Source organism: Odontesthes bonariensis, chromosome 12 (assembly GCF_027942865.1).
Source record: "Odontesthes bonariensis isolate fOdoBon6 chromosome 12, fOdoBon6.hap1, whole genome shotgun sequence".
NCBI lineage: Eukaryota > Metazoa > Chordata > Actinopteri > Atheriniformes > Atherinopsidae > Odontesthes > Odontesthes bonariensis.
Genome location: NC_134517.1, coordinates 13,244,344 through 13,266,051, shown reverse-complemented (window position 1 = coordinate 13,266,051; position 21,708 = coordinate 13,244,344). Strand labels below are relative to the sequence as shown.

General features: G+C 38.3%; 1 protein-coding gene across 3 annotated transcripts in view; it reads right to left on the bottom strand.

The window, feature by feature from the left end:
- The window catches only part of mlphb (melanophilin b), a 58,375-nt gene that overhangs the window by 30,319 nt on the left and 6,348 nt on the right, over positions 1-21,708 (bottom strand). For 2 of the 3 annotated variants that reach the window (XM_075478640.1, XM_075478642.1), the window contains exons 3-6: positions 9,249-9,470; positions 6,023-6,162; positions 2,916-2,957; positions 1,710-1,759 (exon numbers count right to left, since the gene is read on the bottom strand). In XM_075478640.1, the coding sequence (XP_075334755.1) occupies positions 1,710-1,759; positions 2,916-2,957; positions 6,023-6,162; positions 9,249-9,470 (454 nt within the window). The remainder of the gene's footprint in view (positions 1-1,709; positions 1,760-2,915; positions 2,958-6,022; positions 6,163-9,248; positions 9,471-21,708) is intronic. The other variant, XM_075478641.1, reaches the window with a different exon arrangement.

Below are 21,708 nucleotides of genomic sequence, written 5' to 3'. Positions count from 1 at the left end.
TGGTATTTTTGAGATTTCATGGAACCTTTTATGTGAACACATGTAAAATCTATTAATCTGTTAAATTTAAGTTGTGCTTAAGAAATAATTATTTATGTTTGAAAACTAGGGCTGTCAATCAATTGAAATATTTAATCACGATTAATCCATATATTGTCCACAGTTAACACGTGATTAATCACAAAATGTATGTTTTGATATATATTTCAATGTTCTAAATACACCTTAAATAGATATGTTTTAATTCTGTCGTCAACATGGTAGCAGACAAATACAAGTTTTTTATGCAAATGCTTTTTATATTTACATTAACAACCCAAAGCAAATTGTCCTGATACATACTGCCCAGAACATTGTTCATCCAGCAAGCAAAAACAGAGCGGCATATTGACCTGAATCTGACATTTGAATGTTACACATAGGATACTATGTGTAACATTCACACCTTGAGAAAATAATTTCACACGTTGTAACTGTTTCTAACCTTGCCCCAGGTTGCAAACTACTAAGCAAGGTCTGCCTTTGGTGAGAGGCAGTGGGGATATCTGCATCAGCCGTGTGTTTCTAAAAGTGATATTTAAGACTCGACATACACTGGTGATAACTCAATTCACATTGACAGTAACAACAGATAACTTTGGTTCTGTCGAGAGAACCATCTGGCAGAGTTTTGAAGATGAACTTGCCATTCAAAAGACCCTTTTCTTTATCCAAATTAGCTAGCCAGCCACAAGATTAGGCCAAATCCCTTCCTGATTTGTCAAACTACAAAGCAGACCAACAGTCAAATTTATAGAACGTGCCCACATTAATCTTGCATCAAATAAATTAGTGGCATTAAGAGGAATTTCCGTTAACTTGTTATTGACACATTCATTTTGACAGCCCTATTGAAAACATAACATTAAACAATATTATGTATGCCTTCTTCTATCAACTGGGAAGACACAGCATGCACTGTGACCTGCAGAATAAAAATAAGGAGACAAAGCTTTGGTTGGGACAAGAAAGGAGAGAAGCCTGAGCAATTCAATGCTCATTTCTGTTTCACAGTGGTTACATTCTAATGCATACACCAATAATCTGTAAAAATGTATAACATTAACAAGTGAAGACTGGTTTGGAGTGCTTTTGGGATCCTGTGTGACCAATGCGACAGAGGGCTGAGACGTAACACAGCTCAGTGGCTCAATGGTTAATCTAACTTGAGCCTTAGACCACCGAAAATGCAAAAGCATCTTTTTAGCACCTTAAAAAAAGCTCTTGGCTGTTTAAGTTCTGGGTGCTTCTGGTCAAAATGTGCCTGCAGCCTATAAAACAGGGGACTGGAGTTTGAGACTTCACTTTTACAGCTCTTTTATCTGCCCATATTTTTATATTCAAACATTATATGTTTTCATTCTTTGTTTTACTTGCTCTTAAGTAGGTAAAGGCATCCCAATTACTTTGTTATATTTAAGCAACACAGTTCTCTGGTCTGCTCAGAAATTACCTTGGTTACTGTTATGAACCAAAATCACATGGTTAGGGCTAAAAAAAAAAAGATCAGTCAAGTTTTTCAAACACTTTTGTGCTTATTGAGCATGTTTTGGTAATAATGTGGTTTCTCACCCTATTTGCTTTGCTATTTCTTTAACTTTGTTTGCCTTTTGTATTGGATAAAGGTAAGATTAGATCAAAGAAGATTATTGAAAAATACATCATCATACCCCTTTGTATTGTGAGTCCGTTTCATCTATACCTTGCTCATATCCATCTGCTGACACAAAGAGCGGAAAGAACAGTGTTAAAATAATTGAAGAATTGACATTAAGCCTGTGATTTCAAACAAAGGGATACGACAGATAAGATTGTGAATATTTGCAAATGTCAGTGAAGCTAGAGTCACTATATAAAAATGTCACCGTCTTATAAAAAGGTTCATATAGGAGACAGATAACTGTGCTAGCTTAACCAAAACCCTTTTGCACAGTCCCTAATCCACTGTACTCATGTATGAAAACAGAATTGATAGCTTCAGGGTCTAAATATATCATCATACAAGTTTGAAGAGATAATTCAACGCTTAGATTGAATCTCAAATCACTCTGCCTATTAACATAACGAACAGATTGAGGGAACTTTAACTTGGCTGCACAGCTCATTGCTTATTAAAACTTAACGGGACTCGAGTGAAGACTGAGGCACACATGTAACCCTCTAAAGAGAGGTTTCAGAGGCAAAAATGTGTTCAATTTCCCTCTTGTTTTTGTGGTAATTGAAGAATCTGCTTTTTTCTGCATACATTTTTATATATGGGCTCCACACTATTTAAGCAGAACAGGTAAAAACTCTGACTGAGATTTTTTGTTGCATTAATCTGAATAAGTGCACAGTTCAACAAATTACCATCTGTCAATGAAGGTATTGTCAACCTGACCACACAGTATGTTGGCTGGAGTCTATAAACATATAAAAATCCCTTTACTACGTGTCATTGATTACTCATTCAGTCATTCTGTTTGCTAATTATTAAATGTACTAAACAAAGATATTGTACAGTGCAATTCACATTCAAATAAATCAGCACTTCAGATCTGCTATTAGCCATATATATGTTTAATGAAATTAGAGTTATTCCAGTTGTTACCGCCTGCCCATTCCTGATAGATATTATCATGTGATGACATAGTGCACATAAAAATCTCCAGTAATCGTATTTTCAAACTGTTTCACAGATGTCTCTTTTAAGTCTATGGAGAACATCTTTGCAGATGATTTTCTGTACAGTGCTGTGTTTGGTCACATGAAGATTAAAATTCCGATCCCACTCATGGCATATCCTGATAGGATTAAACAAAGTAATCATACTGCTCACACACAAACTCACCAAACAGTATCTGAGCCATCCCAGTGAATAAATATTAGCTACTTACTGTGTACCTCGGGCATACTCTGTGTGTCATAGTCATGCGCATCTGGAAAACAGAAAACATTAGCAAGGATAACTGTAATTTAGATGGGTTTAAATTAAGCTTAATGTAAATGATCTTCAAGCCTGAATTTTATACATTTAATCACCTACTCACTTTCTATGGTGAAAATGAACAAGGTTACAGTTTGCACTTTTCACATCCTTAGCCCAACTTAAATAGGTCATCAAATTGCGATAATGCAAGTTGTCTGCTCTTTCCACATTAAGTAATATTGAGAAGCAGAATTAGCGATAGCAGCATTAAACTGCACAGACAGGGTTAGAGGTAAGCCTCTCACTGAGTTCAACTTGTAGATGTGAACAAAAGACAGTGTTATAAGCATCAGCAAAGACACAGCACTCGTAGGATGACACCCTCTGAGCTTTGAGGGCCCAACAGACCACAGCAGACACAGAGACCGCTAAAGAATGCATGAGTGCGTGTGCGTTTGGCTCTGTGTGTGTGCAGTCATGCGTGTTGAACTTAATCCAGGTTGTCACATGAATTATTTCAAACATGAAGCATCTGTTAACATGCTTTTTTTTTTTTTTAATAAACTGGACACTCAATACTAAGGCATTTTTAATTGTGTGCGATTATTGCGCTAAGGAATTTATTTTAATTCATATTGAATTTTAATTCCTATGTTTTTGGTAGCAGGAACAAGAAACATTTCACTGCACATTGTACTGTTTATGATTGTGTATGTGACAAATAAAACTATCTTAAACCTTGATCTTGAATATTTATGACTATATTTCATGACTGCAAGTTATATCTGTGCAAATCCTGCACGTTGCAGTCCGCATACATGAATGACAAAAGTTTTGTACTCCTTTCCTTCTCCCTGCTTCTGGTCTGTGAAGCCCTGCTGGCCTGGATCATTTAATTCCGAGAACAGAATGAGAGACATGTGAGTGAATGATCACAAGACCCGTAGGGCCAGCCATCTAACTTGCAAAATCCCTAAGAGTGACTCAGAGTAAGCAGGATCAGGAGTCCTGGCTATCTCATCAGAATTAATCCAATTCACTGATCTCCTGATGCTATGATCTCACTTGGAAATCTGTTGTGCATAATAAAGCATTAAGCTAAAATAAAATAGGCTTCAAGGGTACTTCTTTTGTAAGATCTGAGTGTGGCCAGAATAGGTTGGCAATGCTATGTGAGCAACTTTGATTTGAGGAAGCTTCATGCTGTCACTGCATCAGACTTTAAACGCAAACAGCACACATAAACATGGCTATACACTAATTAATCTATGACAGTAATGTTTCCAGAGGTATTACTGAGTGTGTGCAGCCCACAGGCACACTGGTCAATTAAGGACATTAAGGCCAAGGGCACTTGGCACTTGGCACAACTATGAAGAGATTCATGACCCCCCCCCCCAAAAAAAAGATGCCGCCCAACAACAAATGGGTGGCAAATTAAAGGATATAAAAAGATATTTGTAGAAGCTGCTTCAGTGTGATCCTGGTCTCACCAGACAACATTTAATAGGTATGTTTGTCAACCCCGAGTAGTTGGATCCATGGTGAAATTTGCTAAATAGCAATGTATTGCAAGACTTTTATTTTGCATTTGGTAGCTTTCAAAGTATATGACAGAAACAGCAATCCATATTAAAAACTATAAAGAAGTGTAAACCATAACAATGTATAGTTGTTATGTACATACACAACAATGTGTACATTTCTAACCTAAAGCATGTATTTCTTAACATCTAAACCTAACCGTGTGCATGTATTCTACTCCTAACCATTTGCAGTTGAGAGCAAAGATGACAATGAGGTGGGAGAGTGAAAGGGAAAGTGAAAGGATTGTGGAAAACATGCAGGACTAACATGCAGCTCTAAAATGAGCAATCTCTTGCTTGAGAGTCATTGGACAAACACCCTTTTTCTTTTTCTTATAAGCAACAAAATCATCAGTTTGAGATGCATACATAATGCAATATATTCTATAGCAAGATGTTGTGGGTGAATGGCCTTTCCTGGAGTAACATATGGCAGTAAAATGATATACAGGAAGAACATAGACATTGAGCATATATGACATCACATATAGATAAAGGAAAATAAGAAAGGAAAATGTGGTCAAAGTACAATTTTGAATGCTTTCTTGTTATGACATTTTATACCGTGGACCAACATAACTAATATTCTGTCATGAGATTAGCTTTTCAATGAGCCTTTTGATGTTTGTCTGATTCTGATCGTCAAAGTCTCCATAATCAAGAGATAAAAACCTTTCTGTCAAAATGTATTCTCTACTAACGTGTTTTTTTACATAGCAATTAAGAGGATTCAGTGACTGCACAGTTAATGTCATAGCATTCAGTCCATAAATGCTACTATATTGAATGTGAACCTGCAGTTTTATGTTCATTGAGATTCTTGATTTAGAAAAGAAAAATAAAAGGAAAAAAAAGAGCAATATGACGAAATTGTGAGATACTTTAGATACATTAGATAATGATTGTCATGGTTATGTTTTACCAGTTAGGCTGCCGTGTGATTCAAAAGACTGGTACATATTTTCCATGCAGCTGCCGTTCAGTATACAGCTGATGGAATATCACTGAAGCCTTTCATTTAGTGAGGATTTCTCATGTAAGCTCAAGCAGACTTCCATGACTTTGAGTCCGTGCTTTCTGACTCTGACAGTCTGAACTTTTGACCAACAGGTCCTCAGGGCCCGTAGAGAAATAAGTGGAACTGATGGCAATTTGTTGAGGTTCTCCCTTCAAAGCAAAGGATCGAGTTTCTCGTGCACTTCTGAAGTTTGGTTTGGACATTTTGCACAATTACTGAAACATGTTTTATTCAGCAACTTCCTGCTAACCACATTGTTTGATCACTAAGTAGTTACATACAAGTCAGTAGAGGGTAGTTTCTTTGCTTACACCACAACATTGTTTGTTGATGAAATGTTTTTTTTTTTTCCTTTTACTTACTCACCACATATAGATTTTCAGAAGTGGAACAAAGCATTCCACAGCTTCTGCTGTGGAGCTTTTGCTCCAATGGACAACCCCCCCCCCCCCAAAAAAAAAAACTTCTCACCTTCAAGGTAACTCTGAGAACAGCTGTGTTCTCCACTCAACCTCTTAAAAAGTGATCGCATCACCTTGGCACTGCCAAAACGCTTGAAACGTGCACGGACATTCTCATGGTACCACTCCAAAGTACCAATTTTGAGGACCCTGTAGGAGAAGAATACACCGCTCATTATAGAAAAGCAATGTGGGCAGGCAAATATCCTGACTACAAGGCCTGGATGTAACAAATAGCTCCAGTGAACAAATAAAGGGCAGCATCAAGCGATGAAGTCATAGCTTGATATATTCCAGACAAAGACTGAGTTGCTTTAAGGAAACTTTCAATTTGCAGGTTTCCTGAGCTAACAGTGGTATGATGATTTGTATGGAACTGAAATGAAAATGCTTTCGTGACTGTAGTGTCTGATACTTAATTTGACTTGTCTGACTTTACTTAACAGAGGTTCAGAAAGGCGTGAGGTTCAGTGTGTCCAGATAGGAGATGAACAATGGTCACACATAAACATTTGGAGAATAACACACTCCTCAGGTTGTGCTTCTGTCATGTCTATTATGGCGCTTTTCCACTAGCTCGCCACGGCTCGGTTTGGTTGTGTTTCCATTACAAACGATTATACTTCGTGCCTCCTCGATGTGGGCGGGTATGGAGTTTATTTTGTGTCAATAAGTTTAAAGACTTTTATAAGAGCAAGCAAAATATATCAATTCAAAAACTAAATTTAAAAAAGTCAAACAAAAAAAACAAATTCAAACAAAAAATACATGATTGCAATTAAAAAATACTGAAATCGTGTAAAATATTTGCCTTCGCCTCCTTCTCAGTTTTGGTTGTTGTCGTTTTCTTTGATTACGTCTCCAGCTTTCTCGTTTGCGCTCCCTGAATTTTTGTTTGCGGTTTTGACACAAACGTGCCTGGTGGGTGGGCTTTCGACGGGGGCATTCCTGTTTGACGGACAGCTAAGCAAGCGTAAGAAGCAGCTCTGGCCACAGCAGCTACTCTGCTTCTGATTGGTTCTAAAAACGTCAACAACGGCGCGAAGGAATACGATCTCTGAAGAATGGAAAAATGCAGTCCGAGGTAAGGACATGTCTATAGTTTATGATTAAGTTCATTTCAACAATATTTTAACAGTTGTAAATATTACTGATTATATACATTATGGTTTACAGGATGAAGTACGAACTGACATCTGTCGGTGTGAGGGGGTTGGTGTTTTTAGAACCAATCAGAAGCAGAGTAGCTGCTGTGGCCAGAGCTGCTTCGTACGCTTGCTTAGCTGTCCGTTAAACACAAATAAGCCAATAGGAATGCCCCCGTCGAAAGCCCACCCACCAGGCACGTTTGTGTCAAAACCGCACACAAAAAGTCAGGGAGCGCAAACGAGAAAGCTGGAGACGTAATCAAAGAAAACGACAACAACCAAAACTGAGGAGGAGGCGAAGACAAATATTTTACACGATTTCAGTTTTTTTTAATTGCAATCATGTATTTTTTTGTTTGAATTAGTTTTTTTTGTTTGACTTTTTTAAATTTAGTTTTTGAATTGATATATTTTGCTTGTTCTTATAAAAGTCTTCTTTAAACTTATTGACACAAAATAAACTCCATAGGCGGGGTCGTCGTAACACGGCTGCGCGTGTTGCTGCTCACCCTGTGGCTTTTTGTCGCACAGAAGGCAAGAGAAGAGAGAAGACTCCTGGCCGCCAGACGAAACAGTATTAAAAAGTACCGGAGAATTTTGTTACAAGCTTCAAAAAGACGACGTTTGGAGGTAAGCTAATGGTTGCTAACGCTAGCTTTTATTATCCACGTTATGACACTTCCAGTGACGACACTCATCGCCCAATCAGTGGAAGGCAGTCGGCTGACGTCACGTTTTAGTAACGCTTCGGCCCGCTTGGAACCAGGGCTGAGGTGGTACGGAAAATCGTCCCGGTTGCAGGTACGGCGTACTAGTGGGAACACGCAATAGCGCGCCGAGCCGAAGCGAGCTAGTGGAAAAGCGCCATTAGTTTTGTTAAGTTCCAAGTTCCTGCTTAGTCTTTAGTTTTTGCCATGTTTTCAATAGTTTCTCTTGTCCTGCCATCAGCTTCACTCACGTCACCTGTGTTTTTCCCCTCAGCTGCACTCACTCACCAATCACTCCCTCAGGATTTAGTTTCCAGGTTTCCTCATGCACTTTGCCAGATCCTCACTGTGCCTCATGTCAAGTCAGGTTTGTGCTTCAGGATTGTTATTTTTTTTTCCCCCAGTCATAGTCACGGTTTGCTTTTTCATAGTTAGGTTTTTGTATACTGGCTCAGCTGTGCTTTTTGTTGTTTTTGGAAAATAAATCAAGTTTTGTTTTGAATATCTGCATCTGGGTCCTAACTTCTCCACGACACGCACGACGCACACCAACTAAACGTGACAGTTTCCAGGGGAGGCTCACCAGATATGTGCCTGTCGACGGGAACGCTCAACCTCTTCAGGGTTACAAAATATCGGAAGGTTTAACCCTACTGAACAGGAGCAGCACCCACGGTGAGACAGAGATTGCATTGGACTTTGAAGATCCCTCCAGATTTTATGCATCGTTCTGTAACTCTGATACAGACCTGGTTGGCAATAAAAGGTTTCTGTGTTCGACCAAGTCTGTGTCAGCAGAATTCTTCCTGTACCATCTTCACATAGGCTTTTTGAAGGTGACCATCTCACATACATCAAATTCCTCATATGACCAAAAAAATAAAAATCGGTAAAAGAAATAAAAAAGGTGGCTACAATAACATCCACCAGATACTGGGCATGCTGTCAAAGCACATCCACTGCCTTAACAATGCACTGAAAATACAAACTTTATGTACAAAAGAAAAGCAATTCTTTGTAGAAATATTTTAGTTCTTTTTAAGATCTAAACCTGCTAAAAGTCAGGAAAATCAATTGACATTTCAACTGTTGCAATTTTTCTAATCGTTCTGGCTTTAATAGACATTGTTGACAGGAATGTCCCCTTCTATGGGTTTGCCTGTCATTAAGTGCGGCAATGAAACTTGAGATGGGGGATTTTTACGAGTCAAAATACGTCAGACTCCAATTCAAGACCAATTTATCTCTCAGTACCCTCATCTAATGAGAAGTCAAAATGAAAGACTTACTTTAAAGAGAGGTTGATTTTTCAGCCTTTGGCAATTGTGCTAGACTAAATTACATGTTTAATTTAAAAAAAACAAACATATTTATTTCCTACCTTGCCATATGGCAGGGATCACACACCCAACCTTCCTCTTTCTTGCTGTAGCGACTGCAGGACTTGCAGACAAAAAGCTGGCAGTCTAAACACTGTCGCTTGATGTTAACCAGGAACTTAAAGGCCTGGAGACAACGAATGCAGTGAGACTCAGCCAGGCTGCTTTGGTTCCCCAGCATCTCTCTTTTGATGTCTTCTTTCTCAATCTTGGTCTTTAACTCCCTGAAAACAGATAACATGATCAAATGGAAATGTATCTTATATACTGTCCTGTAGTTAGACTGTGAGTTGAGAAAACCAATACCAAATTGTCTTGTATTCCTGTGGAATTTTTTTTTTCTTCACATCTGGTTTCAAATAACTGTCAAAACTATCCAAGACCCCACTTATTTAGCTCGTTTACTCTAGAGAGCAATAATTATTCTACTGTATAACTTTAAAAATCTGGGGTAAACACACAAGGTATTGTTTTCATTGGTTGTTAAAGAGGCAGACCATATGGCAACAAGCATGTGTGAGCTTTATAATAAAAGAGACTTTGAAGATTGTGTTTCATGAAGGACACCGAATTGACATTTTCACTTAACATATCCATGGCTTAAACAGGTAAAAAGATGGTAGACAGTGCTTCATGTTCACTTGCATTGCACCAAAACTGGTGGCACCTAATGCACATGGCCTAAATTTGTCACAGCACATCGGGTACCTAAGAGAGCTCATTATACAAGCACTGATAACTTTTTTAAATAACTTTTGACCAATGTGTGTATTTGAAAGTGTAATCAATATACATATATCAGTGCAGTAAACAAGAGCCAGGACTGTTGCATCATGTCAAATATGATCCAGGTTAAAATCTTATTTGAGGCCTGTCATTGTAGAGTTGATTCCTACTCCCTGTACCTGGATCTTAGATTAATTTGTGATTCTAAGGCTATGTACACACGTAGCTGGGTATTTTTAAAACCGAATATTTCCCCCCTCCATTTATAAAATAAGTTGTATCCACATTACCTCGTTTTCGAAAAAAAAAAAACCCCTTCCACACATAACCAAACATCTGCGTTTTCAATCACTGACAATGTTTGAGACCACCTGTCTTGACAACCCAAATGTATTTGCTGTTTTGCGTAATCTGCCCTCATCAGCTAAATTATAAAGTGTGCATGCAACTTTTTTGAGCACACTGACAGGTGATCGCATGACAGTGAACTGCCCCTCGACATGAGGACGTAATAATTCCGACAGCGACAGGAGTGAGGACCGGGACATGCGAAATTGTCACGCCATTCCTCTGGGAGTACGACTTGGGCGTGTAAAATCAAGGCAGTAAACAGCGCCTGCACAATAATAACCACCACAGTTCTCAAGGCATCCATGCTTCTTCAGTAAACAAAGGTCGCACGTTTGACGTCAGAGCAGATTTGTTGTTGTTTTGGCGCATATTGTGATGTTCGAAAACGCAAAACTCCGGTTATCTCTGTCTACACGCAAATTCATAAACGGAGTTTTCAAAAATCTTCACTTTGCCCGGAGTTTTTAAAAATATTCGTTTATGATGCGTTTTCATGTAGATGACAGGTCCAAATGTAGAAAAATATATTCGTTTTAGCAGATACCCGGCTACGTGTGGATGGGGCCTAAAATGACTGTATAATGTATGTGTTTGTACGATTTTCTGTTTCTGAATATTTCTGTTATGGACTGGCAAACTGTTGAGGGTGTACCTAAACTATTGCCCTATGACAGCTGGCATAGATTTCTGTTTACATTTTAATAGAAAAATTCACCAACCAAATTCCAAAGAAAATGGTTCATCTCCAAACAAAGCAAATAATCACATTGTTCAGGTAATAATTGTTGAGCAGTTACGGGATACATCTGAAAACTAAACTTAATACTCACTCATTTTCCACACGTTTTTACAGCTAACAAACTCTACACAATGCAATTGTACACGATGCAACTTTACAGTTGTGCATTAACAGCTCTCAGCACATAAACTGCTGCATGTGGCTTCTTTTTGGCAGCTGTGTATAAAGTTTACATTAGCCTCAATACATAGAAAATGAATTCAGGACAGCAACTACTGGGATTATGTTGTAAAAAACATCTGGTGCTATGGCAACAGATACAAAAAATAAAAAAATACAGTAACGAGTTGAAGTTTCACAACCTACTTTACTTTTTTTTAATATATATATATATTTTTTTTCATTTAAAAAGGAGCACAGACATAACAATAACTACAACAGTAACAACACCCCGACTCAGACACGCAAAATAAAATTACAAAAAGATACAATGACATTACTACGAGCATCTTTACTTGATTCAGATCTAAACTGATATAATGATTTTCTGTCCACTGCCCCTGCATCAATGAACACTAAATGGTAAAAGATTCCCCAAAAATCTTTTAAAAAGAAACTGAATGTAAGAGTACATGACGATAACCTTAATTCGGTGGAAACATGTATTTCCTCCCCGATCCAAATTATATCTTTGCTTTGAGTCAGCAGATTTTCTTTAGTAAAATTAAAACCAAACTTGTGCTGATTGTTAAAAAAATATAAACCTAAATCAACAATCCAAGACCACATAACAAGTCCCAAATGTCACATTGCCTGGGTGGAGTCTGCAGCAACAATGAGGGGATTCTTATTGTTTATTAAAGATTTTGTAAGGATAGCTAAAATAAATGTGATACTTGAAAGCATTCCATAACCTTTTAGAAATACAGCTGGTGTTATTTAAATGTAATATCAATTAAATCTGTTCTCCTTTGAAACATCAATTCTCACAAATCTGGTACACGAGGTTTCTACGACTGAATATGTGTACAGTAGACAACCTTCAGGTCTTCTGAGCTGAGCTCTGATGTATGACTAGTAAATTCATGCGTGAATATATGGGAGATGCGATTACAACAGTATTCACGCTGACGCTTTGCGGCAAGACATATTGCATCACTTCCTGTTCGCTTGTTTGTGTACTGTGGAATTTCTTGTTCCTCTTGGACTATCAATAATCACTTTATTTCTCCTTATAATTCACTCATTTCTGCATAGTTAATTCTATCGCATCCTTGTTCTATTCTAACACTCACTCCTTCAGATCTTTAGTCTTTATTTTCACTTTTTAGCGGTGTGTCTGATATAGGTTTGCGCCACCAATTCCGACACTGCCATTCCGACATCCCACCATTCCGACATGCAAACGTCCCACCATTCCGACAAGGCTTTCTATATAAGGAAATGTGCGTTACTCAACAGATAACAGTCCCTTCTTTCTGTTCATGCATTATCTCCTCTCTCTGCCTGTTAATCTTCAAAACTTGTGATGTTTGAATGATATTAAATTGACACTGAATGATGATTTAAGGGTCAAATCTACAGTCAGAGCGGAGGATCAGGTGGATATGGGCTTATTTCGGATTTTGAAAATAAAAATAAAAGATGATGGCACTCAGGATCCATCCATAAGGGCTGTGTTATTACTATTTCACTATAAATCTGGTGTGTGCGTGTAACAGCTGTCATGTAGGTGTGTCGGATACCGTCAGATCCTAACAATGTCCTGAGTCCATGGTAATTTTCAAAATGCATTCCAAAAGCAAATGAATAATATTCAAATAGTTTATTACACAAAAAGGAACGACGGACAAACACTGTTCACTTAAACTTTCACCAAATGTAGACATTTTTAAATCCAGGTTAAAGGACATTTCTTTTCTCATGTGTCGATGCATGAAATATCTTTTAACTTATCTAGACTGTTGCCTGTTTTTAAATTCATTTAAATGATTTTATTTGTTTCTCTTTATATTCTTTTATGTAGTTTTAATGCTTCTTACACTCCCTGCTGCAATGTTTATTTTATGTAAAGCACTTTGAACTGTTTGTACATGAAATGTGCTATATAAATAAATTTGATTTGATTTGATTTTGATTATTGATTTAAAACTAATAAACTAATAAAAATAATTATAATAATACGTTTTGGGTAGCCTAATATATGAAATTTCGGAATGGTGTGATGTTGGTATGACGGCATGTAACCGTCTGATACTCCAGCTTAACATGGTTACAAGTTCTCTCCTTTCATCTCCTGCTTTCACTTGCTCCATGTAACAGATGTTTAGTTACTCCTCTGCCTCTGATAACAAATGTAATCTTTTTGTAGTTTTGGAGATGAGGTTATCGGAAGCTCGGCTCTGCACCATTGAAAACCACCCGATAGCGAGCCAGGTCCCTTTAGCCAGTGCGGAGCTACCTAGCGGAGCTAGCTCCATTAGCCTCCCCTTAGCAGAACCCGAGCAGCCGGGACCTCAGACTGGATGGGTGACTGTCAGGAAGAGGAGTCATAGCCCTAAAGTGAAGCCCGCGGTTCACCATGAACCCCCAGATTTTCTCCACTCAGCGACACATCCGCTGAGGACAAAACCCTGGTAATTGGCAGCACTATAGTCAGAAACGTGGCATTAGAGACACCAGCGACCATAGTCAAATGCATTCTGGGGGCCAGAGCGGGCGACGTAGAATCCTATTTACACTTAAAACCCATCTGTTTCGACAAGCCTTCTAACCACAGCAGTGTATTGGCTGTTTTTATGACCACTTTGTTTATTTTACTTTGTAATATTATTATTGTTGTTAATAACTGCATGGTTTTATTGTTGACTTTTATTGTATTTTCTGTGCACTTCTTGTGAAGCACTTTGTGACCTTCATTGTCTGTGAAAGGTGCTATATAAATAAATATTACTTACTTACTTACTATTTAAAACTGCTGGCTAAGGATAAGCGTAAATACAGTAAAAAAGTTATTCACGTTGGTGGCAATGACACCCAGTTACGCCAATCGGGGGTTACTAAAATTAATTCTCTGGACTCCGGCCAAATCTGACCAGTGATGACATGTTTAGCCGCATGTCATCCTTCAACCGCTGGTTTTCTGGATGGTGTCCAGCAAACAACGTGGGCTACATAGATAATTGGCAATCTTTCTGGAGAAAACCTGGTCTGATTAGGATAGATGGCATCTTCAACCTTCTCAGATCTACTTGCTCCAAGACTACTTGGAGTTTTTAGAGATGCGTTAGAGAGGGGATCCCTTCCAGACAGTATGCAAACTGCTTTAATTACACTGATTCATAAAAAAGGCAGGGACCCACAACAATGCGGTAGCCACAGACCCATATCATTGATCAATGCTGATGCTAAAATATTGTCCAAAATCTTGGCGTCCAGACTGGAGGGTTGTTTACCAAAATTCATCCACCCAGACCAAGTGGGCTTTATTAAAAATAGGACCCCGTCTGACAATCTCCGCAAGTTGCTTCATTTAATGTGGCAAGCTGGAAATGAACCTGATATAACCGTAGCTCTCTCACTGGATGCTGAGAAAGCATTTGACAGGGTAGAGTGGACGTTTTTTTTTGTACCAGACACTGGAGAAATTTGGCCTTGGTTCATCTTTTATTAAATGGGTAAAATTATTATATCAAGACCCAAAAGCATCAGTGGTGACAAATGGCAGGAAATCCCCCCCTTTTGAGCTTCATAGAGGGACAAGGCAGGGCTGTCCTCTATCCCCGTTAATTTTCGCGCTGGCACTTGAACCATTAGCAATTGCTATTAGGCAAAATGACAACATAGTGGGCATAAAGGCGGGAGGAGAGGAACATAAACTTCTCATGTACGCGGATGATATTCTGATACTATCAAGAAGCCCCGTAACAACGGTGCTTCACATCCTCAACTTGATCGACTCTTTCTCAAACATATCAGGCTACAAAATAAACTGGTCTAAGTCCGAGGCAATGCCCCTATCAAGACTCTGCCCACCTAGTGTCAGACAGGGATGGCAATTTACATGGAGGCCATCTGGTCTAACGTATCTGGGTATCAAGCTCACTCCATATCTGGAAGACATAATGACAAACAACCTAATCCCATTAATTGAGAAAATAGACCCTATTATACAAAACTGGACCAAGCTGGGGTTATCACTTTTGGGCAAAATCAATATTCTGAAGATGGTTATGGTTCCTAAAGTGAACTATTTAAGCTATATGCTACCATTGAGCCTGCCACGTGATGCACTATTGAAATATAATGACGTTGTACACAAATTCCTATGGGACGGCAAAAAACCATATATAAATCGCACAAAACTTTATGCAGCTATAGAGGACGGTGGCCTAGGCCTCCCCCATATAGACTGGTATCACTATGAGTTTTGTCTAAAACAATTATCAAAAATATATATAACAGCTGGACAATCTCCCATGTGGGTGTCTATCGAGAGACACCTCTTAAAACCTCACCCTATTCATGCGTTTATTACGCAAACAAATGGGGCCACCCCTTATGATAACCCAGTTCTCGCCTTTTCACAGGAAACGTGGAAAACTACACACAAGATTACAGGCTCAAACTATGTTTTCACTTGTAAAACGTCTTTATGGAATAACACATATTTGAAAATAGGCAAAAAAACTTTTTACTGGGCTGGGTGGTTGAAACTGGGAATTGTTTATATTGGGGATTTATTTGATGGAGATCAACTTATGCCCTTTGAACAATTAAGGAAAAAATATAGACTACCAGGAAGGGACTTCTGGAAGTATCTGCAGATACGGAGCTGTGTCCTGACACGCCTTAAACAATTATCTCTTGTTATAAAAACAGGGAGACAGGACAGGTTAGATAGAGGCTGGCACTTAAAAACCAAAACATCGTGCTTTTATAACCTTCTGAGGGAGTCTCAAGCACCCACATTTGCAGGCCTTAAGAGATGCTGGGAGAATGACATAGGGGAGGAGATAAGTGGTGAAACATGGGGGGGAATTATTGGGTCATGGTTTAAGGTCTCAAGGGAAATGCAGACACGTCTGATTAATTATAAAATTATTAATAGAACATATTGGACCCCGAGCAAAATGGCAAGGCTAGGACTCAGAGACACCGACTTGTGTTGGAGATGCAATGCTGTGTGTGGTACTTACCTACACATGTTTTATTTATGCCCCACGGTTGACGTCTTATGGTCAAAAATTATAATTTTCATTAATACAGTGATGGCCTCCTCTCTGGTACAGGGCCCAATGCTTTGTATGCTAGGCGTGTTACCAAGGGACGGTGGTCTGAATGCCCACCAGATCTCATGGTTGCCGATTAGCACTCATTACTGGATGTAGAATAATACTACGACACTGGAAGACCAAGAGGGATATATCCTTTAACGGAATGGATGGAGGAAATAGCCAAAGTCGCCTCTTATGAAAGACTGGACTATAAGATGATAGGTAGATTAGATATCTATATGAAAATATGGGGCCCCTTTATGGCAGTGACCTGAAGAACTGAAGCGCTCCACCCTTACAAACAACTTAAAATACGTTAAAACACAAAAATGTAGTGGTGTATAAATATAATATGTTGTATCCTTAGATGTGTAAGATAGCTGGCATACTGTGTAACTTGCCGCGGTGACCTCCTGTTACTGAACTTACTATGTTTGAACTCAGAGAGATTTTTGGAGGTACCAACTCTTTAATGTTTCTGGAGTCGAGCTGAAGAATAGCTGCATAATGTATACACCATGGAGGATGCCCTACCTCTGAGCTGTTCCCTTGTCCGTCTTTTCTGTCATTGTCTTGTCTTGTGTAGTGTGTAGTCTGCTGTGGAAACTTTATATTTTATTTTATTTTCTGACATGAAATGCATTTAGCAGGCGGTGTTGTTGTGTATATGTTTTCTGTTTCTGAAAATCAATAAAAAGAGAATATATATATATAAAAAAAAGGATAGATGGCATCTATCCCACTTTGTTCCCATTTCTAGAAATATGGACGAATTTATTAGTCATCCAAAAACATGACAACCCAGGGTTGAGAACAGGATTCAGAGTTGTACTCCTGCACACTTCTCTGCGGCTTCCCACAGTTATTTGAAAGATGCCAGGAATATGTTGTGCTGTTGGCTGTGATAGCAGTCGACAAAGAAAGTTTTTCTGTAGTTTTTTTCCATCCCAAAAGACGTAGAACAGCGGAATATATCGTTGGCTGCAATAATAAGAGACCACTGACATGATCTGAGTTAACCACAAACAGTCTAATTTACATGAAAAGTCGCACATACGTTTCACTTCATGGATGATAAAGCATGGATGTCAGCTGGCAGCGATCTAAAGTGGGAATGTAAACAAACAATTCCCCTTTATCGACACTTCCATATTCGATTTGATTAATCTGTCTTTGTTGACAGGATATGTACCTCAGCCTTTTAAGTTGCCGTTATTGAACCTTTACTTAAAAAACCTACTCTTGATTCAGAAGTGTTAGCTTGTCTAAAGTTCTTGAAAAAATAGTTGTGGGTCAACTTTGTGATCATTTACACAGAAATAATCTGTTTGAAGAGTTTCAGTCAGGATTCAGAGTGCACCATAGCACAGAAACAGCACTGGTGAAAGGTACCACTGATCTGTGCTTGTTCTGTTGGATCTCAGTGCTGCATTTAATACGGTCGATCACAGCATTCTATTACAGAAACTTGAACATATTATTGGGATAACCGTGTGAAGATAGCCGACCATCACAGAGCACGTGGTTTGCCAAGAATCTCTTGGACGCCAACCAAAAACCTGGCTCCACAGCCTCGCCAAACTCCTACCATGACTTTTTTGCATCTGCACATGCCCGAGTTGCATTCCAATTAGCATATAGATACCTGTTGGCTGTCTCTGGGGTCCCACAAACTCATCACTCTCTGTAAAACTCCTTAAGCCAGATAGCTTCCTTCATCTCTCACAGGTTTTAGGATTACTGCCTTGACAAGCACCAGCCAATATATGGCTACAGCTCCATCCAGCTGGCTTAGCAGTGAACACGGCCCATTTAAACTCAATGTTGCCAGCCTCCCTTGTAACATCGGAAAAGCTGGAGATGAGAGTTGAGAATCCCCTGGACAAAGGCCCCTAAAAACATTCCCACCATTCCCCTTTGCTACTAATGCAAATGCTAACTATGCTACTACTACTACTACTACTAATGCTAACTAACTGCTAATTTACTAAAAAGATAGTGATCAGTTGAAAACTGAGCTTTTCTCTTCGCACAAGTGTCCAAGACATATGGCAGTGGATCTGATGATGCAATAACAGAATCAAACACTGACTTGTGACATAGAGTGTCCTGGTACTAAGTCCATCTTTGAACACCCAACTACTCAAACATGCTGTCTGCGATGGACTAACAGAAAAGTCCAACAACAAAATCCAATATGTATTCGGCATTTTGTTCCTCCCAATCATGCACCTCAAGGTTTCACTTGGTCTCGTCGTCCACATGAGTGATGAAGTTTACCAGCAGAACAATGGAGTCCCCAAACAACGCATCTTTCAGCACTCTGCCAAAAACAGCTTAGTACTGGATAAATGCCAGAGCCTGGGGGCTACAAGTATACCTATCTCTGCCATGTCTCACACGGAGCTGAGTGGAATAAAGTCTAGCCTCTGCCCAGTAGATTGGTTATAGATCCCCTGCTGTGCATCAATGTGAGCTCAACTATTTCTAGCTGGTATCACTTTAACTTCTACTCAACCGTGGAGTCTTTTCAGTGATGTTCCAAGTATCTATAGCCAGTTTTATCAGACAGCAGCACGTTGCCCTATCCACATTGGACCAGACTCTTACAGCGCCTCCTGCAGGCCGGAAATAGGTGAAAATTTATATGCCATGAACTCCTCTGTATACCAAAGTATTCTAGAGTCAAATATGAAGCCTTTTGCCCAACAGCTAAAGCTTAGTTGAAACTTGGTAATACAACCAGACAATTGTACCAAATACACCAGCAATTCCACAATGTAATGGCAATTATTTATTTATTTTTTTAAATTGAAGATGTTGGCATAACCCAATCAAAGTTTAGATCTCAACCCCATTGAAATGCTATGCCAGGACCAACAGAGAGTTGCACATGAACAAAAGCCCACAAACTTAAATTAACTGCAGTGACATTGTAAAGAAGAGTGGGTCAAAATTCCATCACAATGATAAAGATAGCATTATACAGAAAACAATGATCTTGTGTAATTGCTGCTAAAGATAGCTCTTCACACAATGGAATTAAAGAGTGTACTTATTTTTTTATACACTGCTTCTGCATTTTTGGCTTAGTTTTTTTTAAAAACAAATTTTGTCACAGAGTTTGTTCATCTGGAGTTCTATTTAGGCAAGGCAAGGCAAGGCAATTTTATTTATAGAACACAATTCATACACAGGGCAATTTAAAGTGCTCCTACACCTTGTAAGTACCTGATTCACCTCAATTTGATTTATTTATTTTATTGTTGTAATTTCTGTTTGATACGTTTGTATGTTTAAAATCTAAATGTTCTACTACTTGAGATAGAGTAAGAGTGACAAAGCAAATATGTTTACAATAAAAGAAAAAATTTACTTTGAGATTTCTGTTATTAATTGCTGTTATATAATGTTACAATTGATCTTGACTATTATTGACTAGAGATTATTTTCTCTTTGGCTTCCTCTTTTGATAATAAAAAGGAGAAAACTGTTAAATATTTTATTTCTTTTTTTAGATTGTAACTAGTTTTTATAAAGTAATAGACATTAATATGTTTGCAAAAACCTCACTTTATACTACACAAATACAGGTACTGCAGAGTTTCTGCTTAATTAGCAAAGCTCAGGCATCTGGGTGTGACAGCCAGACTCAGTGATTTGGCTCTCTCACTCTGAGTGCCTCCATACAAGAAAATATTCCAGACAAATCAAACTCTCTACAGGTTAATTCGCTGGTGGTTACAAATGCTCTTACCTGTGTTCTAGCAACCTTTTATGATAAAATTGTCATGTCAAATTCTCGTTATTGTCTCCCTATTAAATCAGTTTTAGCTTCTGGCATATTAAAGTCAATTACATTGAGGAAAGTAGATGTCAGAATGAGACAGACAGATCAAATGCACACACACACACACACACACACACACACACACACACACACAGTCAATTTTGGACAGCAAAATGTGCTGAAAACACATTAACCTAATCTTCCAAATTGATCGATTGAAAGCAGCGGTCTATTAACACATCCAGACAAAACATGAGCATTTGTTGAGGGTTGTATTTCTGTCCAACAGATCAATTTACAAAAAGCCAAACATTCATATTCCTTTAAGCTTGGTTTTCTTCCCCATATGTCTCTACACATTTCCCGCAGAAGGTACTATTATCAAGACTTAAGATTAATACATTATTGACTTCAGTTTGACACACATGCAAACATTTGATAAACATCTTAAACTGGTAAACATTTCAATACGATTTTGGAAAATGTATTAGAATAAACATTTTTGACAAAACACAAATTACCATAAAATATGATAAACATAACAATAAAATGAGATGTGTTTTGATGTTTTGGTGGAGTTGGTAAATCAAAACAAAGTCAAACTCATTGCCAAAATATTTGATTTTATAATCCAGCATGTGCGGTTTTACAAGATTAAGGCGTAGGCAGTTTTATATGTCAACCACATGAGGATCTGTACCTATTTAAAGAACACAGAGGCCTTGGATGAAAACAGTTGCCTGAGAAGCAAACAATGGCTCATTTGAATGGAAAAATAGCTGAAGAAGAACTTTGGCTTGAATTGCAACCTAAATTGCTGAAATTGAAGAACACTGTTGTTTTGTATTCTCACTCTGTCCATCTGTTGACATCTGTTTCTGTCTATTTCTGGATATGTAGACTGGAGACAGGACGTTTCCAATGGTAATGTGCAATAAATAAATCAGTCTAAAAGGACTATTTCATTATACACATTTAAAAAGCCAAAAGCATTATGTTTAACAGAGTACAGAGAATTCAACTCCCTTTAGCAGAACTGACAAGTTAAGGAACTACAAAACAATTTTGTCAGTGAGTTTCCAGAATTAGCTAACTATGGCCCAGGAATCTGGCAAAGAAGTCCCAGTGTGTAAAGGATGCAGAAAATCTTTCTTAAAAGATAGACATATTCTAAATATAAGCTGGAATACTTTGTTCATATTAAGAATGACTCTGTGTTTGATCAGAGTTGTACCTGCTTTGCTAAAGTTCTTACTTTTACTGGCTTAAATATATTGTGCAGTCAAAGCTGTCAGTCCAGAGTTGTTTGCTTGAATACACCGGTGTGAGGGGATTGAGGGTGTGCAGAGGCATTAAAGCTTAAAACTTGAAAAGTTTCAAGTGATGCTGGATTACCAATTAGGCAAAACTGGTCACTTTCCCATACAGTTCGATACGAGGGGATTGTTGACTGTGTGGTATCGTGCTTACATCCTACACTTATAGTGAAGCATGATTATGTAAGTTATTAAACTGGAAAAAAAGGAAAGTATTAAGCGCAAATATGTTCAGTCTGTGGGAGGAAAAAAAAATGAGCAAAA